Source organism: Anastrepha ludens, chromosome 5 (assembly GCF_028408465.1).
Source record: "Anastrepha ludens isolate Willacy chromosome 5, idAnaLude1.1, whole genome shotgun sequence".
NCBI classification, from domain to species: domain Eukaryota; kingdom Metazoa; phylum Arthropoda; class Insecta; order Diptera; family Tephritidae; genus Anastrepha; species Anastrepha ludens.
This window is the reverse complement of record NC_071501.1, coordinates 24,775,356-24,780,614: the sequence shown is the minus strand read 5'-3', so window position 1 is coordinate 24,780,614 and position 5,259 is coordinate 24,775,356. Positions and strand designations below refer to the sequence as shown.

Below are 5,259 nucleotides of genomic sequence, written 5' to 3'. Positions count from 1 at the left end.
ATTTTTGACTTAATTAAAATTTTTTATATTTACAAATTAATTTTTAAAAATTAGTTTTATACAAATCAGTGCTTAAACACCATTAAAGAATTAATAGCCACTCACTAGATCACACCAGCAGGTATTGCCCTTGATAAGTTATGAAATTAGTCAGACGTAAACGTGGCATAAGAACACTTGACACAATTTGAATGCAACCCTACGTTTCGCTAAGCAACCCTGTTGTATTGCTTTTCGCGTAATTTTGCCGTATTTTGAGCGTCGCATAATTAATTTATATCTCGGAACTTTACTGCACAAAATCCATCTTAGGAGCTTATGACTTCCGTTCGGAACAAAGCAACATTTCGAAAAATTGTATAATAAAGAAAAAAACAACTGTTCGCCAAACGAGTTTGTCGTATCCATAATAGCATGGTTGATCTCGAGACGGTAGTTGCGCCAGCAGAGGCTTCAGCTATGAACAGCGCCACTGGACTCTGCCGCCTTTGTTTGCGTCACGATAAAACGATTGTGAATATCTTTGAGGAAGAATTGGAGCCAGCTGCAGAAAACGCGCCTTTGCCCGAGGGTGCATCGAAAAAAATGCCAATGGTGGAACGGCTATTTGACTTGTTGGGTGTAAAGGTATGTTAAACGATTTTTCATCGTTTTATTGGCGCTTTATTAATATACATAATTAAACGTTACAGTTTCAGCATTCAGCGTCCTTGCCGAGTAGTATCTGCCAGCGTTGTTTTGCAATGATCGAGGCGTTCACCAATTTTCGTGAAAATGTGCAGAGATGCGAGACTGAGTTGCAGCGTTGGCTGGAGCATAACAAAAAAATAGTAGATAGTGACGATCAACGTGCGGGCTTGAATGGTAATCCAGGAGAATTTGAGCCTGAAGTTGACTGCATAATCACCGAAGTGGATCCCAATCAAGATTATGAAAGTTCGGAAGATGAGTTTTCCATGGAATCAGATTCTGAAACCGAGGAGCAGCTGACGTCAGCCACACACACAATGCAAAATACACCAAATGCAGGATCAAAGTTATCACAGCAGCAAACAAATGAGTTTACCGATACGCTAACGACATCCGTACCAATAACAACGGGAGAAGCGCAAAAATTCGATACTTCGCTGCCTGCTCCGGAAACAACACCCTCCGGCACACCAATGCCAGGTGGCGACTCGTTTGTTACCGGTGAAATAGTGATAAAGAATACCTACCTTTGTCAGTATTGCGACATGGCTTTTACAACGCAATCTGAATGTCAGGATCATGAATCACAACATGATAGTGCAGCGCCTTACGTGTGCAGCTTCTGTTCACAACGCACATCGAGTCGGCAAAATTTGATTTATCACATCAAAGAATTACACGATCCAGAAAGACCATATGTGTGTGCGTTCTGCAAAAAAGGTTTTTGTCGGCGTTCGGATTTGAAGAAACACACAATCGTACACACAGGTGTACGCCCATTCTCATGTCCAGTATGCGCAAAGAGCTTCTCACGCAATACCAACTTAACCAAACATATACGCATTCATAGCAGTGTAAAGCCACACGTTTGTACGCGCTGCCCGCGTTCGTTCTCAAGTGCGTCCGAATTAATGCGTCACATACGTTCACACACCAATTCAAAGCCATTCCAGTGTAGTCGTTGTCCCAGCACATTTGCACGTAAAGACAAACTACACCTGCACGAGCGAACGCACCTACGTCGTGACTCCGAATTTCTACTCAATCAAAGTAATGATACACCACCAAGCGGTAATAATAAAAGTGAAGAGGGTGGTGGTGGTGGTGGTGTGATTGGTCAAACAGAAAATATAGTTGTTGCTCTTAATCCGTACGGTGAACCCGAATCAACACAGCCACCGCATGCAAATATGTCCTCGCCACAAGATCAATATCGCCAGCATAGCATACTAGCAGCGCAGTTACAACAGCGTCCGGTGATGCCAAAGCCACCGCCGCATAAGCCATCGCATCCGCGCAATTTCACCTGCACGATTTGCCAGAAGTCATTCACACGTGAACGTGACTTACAGCGACATCAGGCACTACATTTGGACACCCTCTTTACGTGCAAGCAATGCGGCATCGGTTTCAATAGGCGCGAGAAACTCGCACGCCACGAATTGGAATTCCACGCGCCCCAATATCCATGTGATGTCTGTCGCATACAATTCTCAAAGCGCGACGAATATGAGAGACACATGAAAATGCATGAACTGCAGCAGAATGCGGTTATGGCTACACAAGCTGCCATCAGTGCCACATCGGGCATAGGGGGAGCGCCCGCAAGTAATATTCTCGGCCTGGCAGGTGGCCCCAATACTGCTGGCGCTATCAATTTAGTCACAAATGCGTCTGGCGTTTGCCCGCCACCTCCGCCGGTGCCGTTGCCAAAAGATATGTCAGTGTCACAACATCGACCATCAGCCGCCGACATGTCGTTCTACAGCCAGCTGGTGCCAACCATGAATCTGGGATTTTATAGTGAGACGCGACCGGAAGATCGTAATGGTATATAGAGTGAGGAGTGTTGGCGTGCACATGAATCGCATTTAATTATAGAAACGTAGGCAGTACGTTAAACTGTTAGTTTTAATAATTAGACATAGTCAACTGTTTGGTTTTTTTTTTTCAATTATTATCCAGAAGACAACATTTATCTTAATTATATAGGTATGCATGATATATCATGAAATAAATTCCTTCTATAATTATCTAAATTCTATCGATTTCGAGACATTTTATTCAATCACTCTCACACTCAAGAGAGCGCAATTATAATTTTGTAATAAAATAATAAAAATTCCAGAGCCGACCATAAAATTCTGTGTGACCGAGTTTCGTGGTTGTGATCAAGGTTGATAGTGGACAATATGATGACAAGAATTCATAAGGAGTGGCCTACGTCACAAGCTAAGGTACTCTTTTTGTAAAAATATCGTTATAGTTTCTCAGTAGTTTCAGGTATTTTGTTGCTTATTTTTACTAAGAATGCACCTCTTGATGCCCTATGGTCTACCAAGGATTGAGGACCGGAAGAAATAATTACACCTCTATGGTTTTAATTCGCATTCAGTAAATTCAAACGCCTTTTAAAATCTGTAAAAAGGTTTTCACTGCTAAGAAGAGCTGAGAGAAAAAATATGTAATATTTTTGCGTAACCTCAAAAGGAGTAAACAATTAAATTTGCACTTTTAAGATATAAAATTTTATAAGAACCAATAAATTTTAATTAGCACTAAAATCTTATCAGAGAGACTTTGTTTGGGAAATATTTAGTATAATGTATATCGGAGGGTGTATCCCTATCTTAAAACTGAAAACCGCACCTGCCGGAGGCTTATAGTTTTTAAGTAATTTAATGTTAAATTTCTGTAATTTAGCAAAAAGTTGGTGTTGCCATACACCTGAAATAAAAACCAAATTCGTATGCCGGGATGTTCAGAGGAAGGTTCATTGTGTAACTGCAGTATTTTTTGCTGTAATTTAAAATTGAGAAATATTTTTCAAAATAAAAACATACAACTCACCGAAACTTAAAAACAATGATATTAAGCGTATCACCAAAAATAATAAAGTAATTAAAAGCCAAAAATTACGGTTTATAAGTGTATTGTATTGCTTCGATCAGTTTTACAAACGGGTTCTCATAAACAATGTTACAATATGAAGGTCACATATCGTATGATTTTCTGAAATAGCAGGACAAAAATACAATGAGCGAAAATAGTTTGACAAACGTATGCGAATGCTGTAATTTATTGGGCAAAAACAATGCATAACGAAAGGTGCGAAGATAGTGGAAGTAAGTAAACAGGAGCTCCAGCGAAGACAATAGCGACGTTAGCAACGACAACAACAACTGCAGTGACGAGAGAGTGTGAATATAAATTTGATAGCTGTAACGACAATTGCCATGAAAAAGCTCCTCATAAAAATATCTGCCGTTCGGAGTCGGCTTGAAACTGTAGGTCCCTCCATTTGTGGAACAACATCAAGACGCACACCACACATAGGAGGAGGAGCTCGGCCAAACACCTAACCGAAGTGTACGCGCCAATTATTATTTTTTTTTTATTTTTTAACGACAATTGGAAGTACAGGGGCGGCGTCGATGAATTATAAAGAGGGGCGCGAGCACCAAAATTAAAATGTCATATGCGTGTATGTAGTAAGGAGGCACAATAAACTCCATCCCCATCATTAACACTAAACTCAAATACTTAATTTCTGTTTTCATTTGCAGGCATCCGGCAGCACCATACTGTTGTCATTCCAATCTTCTTCTCATTCGCGTTTAAAATTGGAAAGTGATTGTATGGACAAATGCATTTGCATTTTATTTTAATGAAAATAATTCGAATATAAGGATAAAAATAAGTAAAAACACGCGTGTGAGTGAATACTTAGTGTATTTTAGTGAAGTGTAAAAAAATATATAGTGTAATGTGCCAAATTATAGTGAAGTCCCCGAGGGCATTTTGAAGGCAAATAATTCCGAAACTATTATTTCCCGAATAATTTGGAGTTATAAAGAGTGTTCCTTAACACCTCACTAACATCTCCACCAAGTTTCATTAATAAAGACATTATAGTTTGCCAAAAATTGCTAAATAGACATTTTTATAAATTCCAGCCCTTTGATTAACCGTCTTTTGTTTAATAATACAGTTCTTTTTTGAGTGAAACTTCTTAGGCGTCGATGGACGAGCGAGAATGGAGAGGGAAATTTCACGACCATGCAACGTTTTGGGCATTTTCGTTCCGCGAGAGAGAAAAATGATATAACATAGAGGAAAAGGAGAGAGAGAGCTATACCTTATATATTATATATCTTAGATACACTTTGGGCTATTGTTTTTGAATTTTGCCTTGTGGTTGCTAATTTCTAGTGAAAAATAACACTGTCTACTTTTTGGCGCTTGTTTGTTGGTGCAAACTTGTAGGAAATATATTTTTGGTGCCTACTTTTTGGCGTTATATTTCCTTGGTGCCTACTGTTTGGGGCATTTTGTGGCCCCAATTTTTTGGCGTTTTTGTGGGGCCTACTTTTTGGCGCTTATTTCCGTTTCCTGGCTAGTGCTTGTGCGTACTATAAAGAGCTATCCATTCCGGCGTCGGATTTATTGGAATCGCCTTGCGGTAATTTGTGCCGTTGCTGCGGCTCTGGGATCGCTGCGTTTGTGCGGATGATAAACGCTCGGAGTAGTGCGCGTTGTTGCCACGGCTTGTGTCCGGCGTTTACATAC

At 40.1% G+C, this 5,259-nt stretch overlaps 1 protein-coding gene across 2 annotated transcripts; it reads left to right on the top strand.

Annotated features, from left to right (window-relative positions):
• The first annotated feature begins 208 nt into the window (after positions 1-208).
• On the top strand, positions 209-3,465 carry LOC128864018 (zinc finger and SCAN domain-containing protein 2). Of its 2 annotated transcripts, XR_008454644.1 has the most exons (3): positions 209-627; positions 693-2,927; positions 3,000-3,464. XR_008454644.1 is itself a non-coding variant. In XM_054103485.1 (2 exons), the coding sequence occupies exons 1-2, from the start codon at positions 415-417 to the stop codon at positions 2,526-2,528; spliced, it is 2,049 nt and encodes a 682-aa protein (XP_053959460.1). In that variant the 5' UTR covers positions 209-414; the 3' UTR covers positions 2,529-3,465. The 2 variants fall into 2 exon arrangements, 1 of the variants encoding a protein (XP_053959460.1); XM_054103485.1 differs by having other exon boundaries at positions 693-3,465.
• Positions 3,466-5,259: the final 1,794 nt, after the last annotated feature.

Excerpts from the sequence above, each read along its gene's own strand:
- LOC128864018 (XM_054103485.1), top strand. The coding sequence starts at position 415 with ATGGTTGATCTCGAGACGGTAGTTGCGCCAGCAGAGGCTTCAGCTATG. Across the intron at positions 628-692 it reads TTGACTTGTTGGGTGTAAAG|TTTCAGCATTCAGCGTCCTT; the intron begins GTATGTTAAACG and ends TAAACGTTACAG.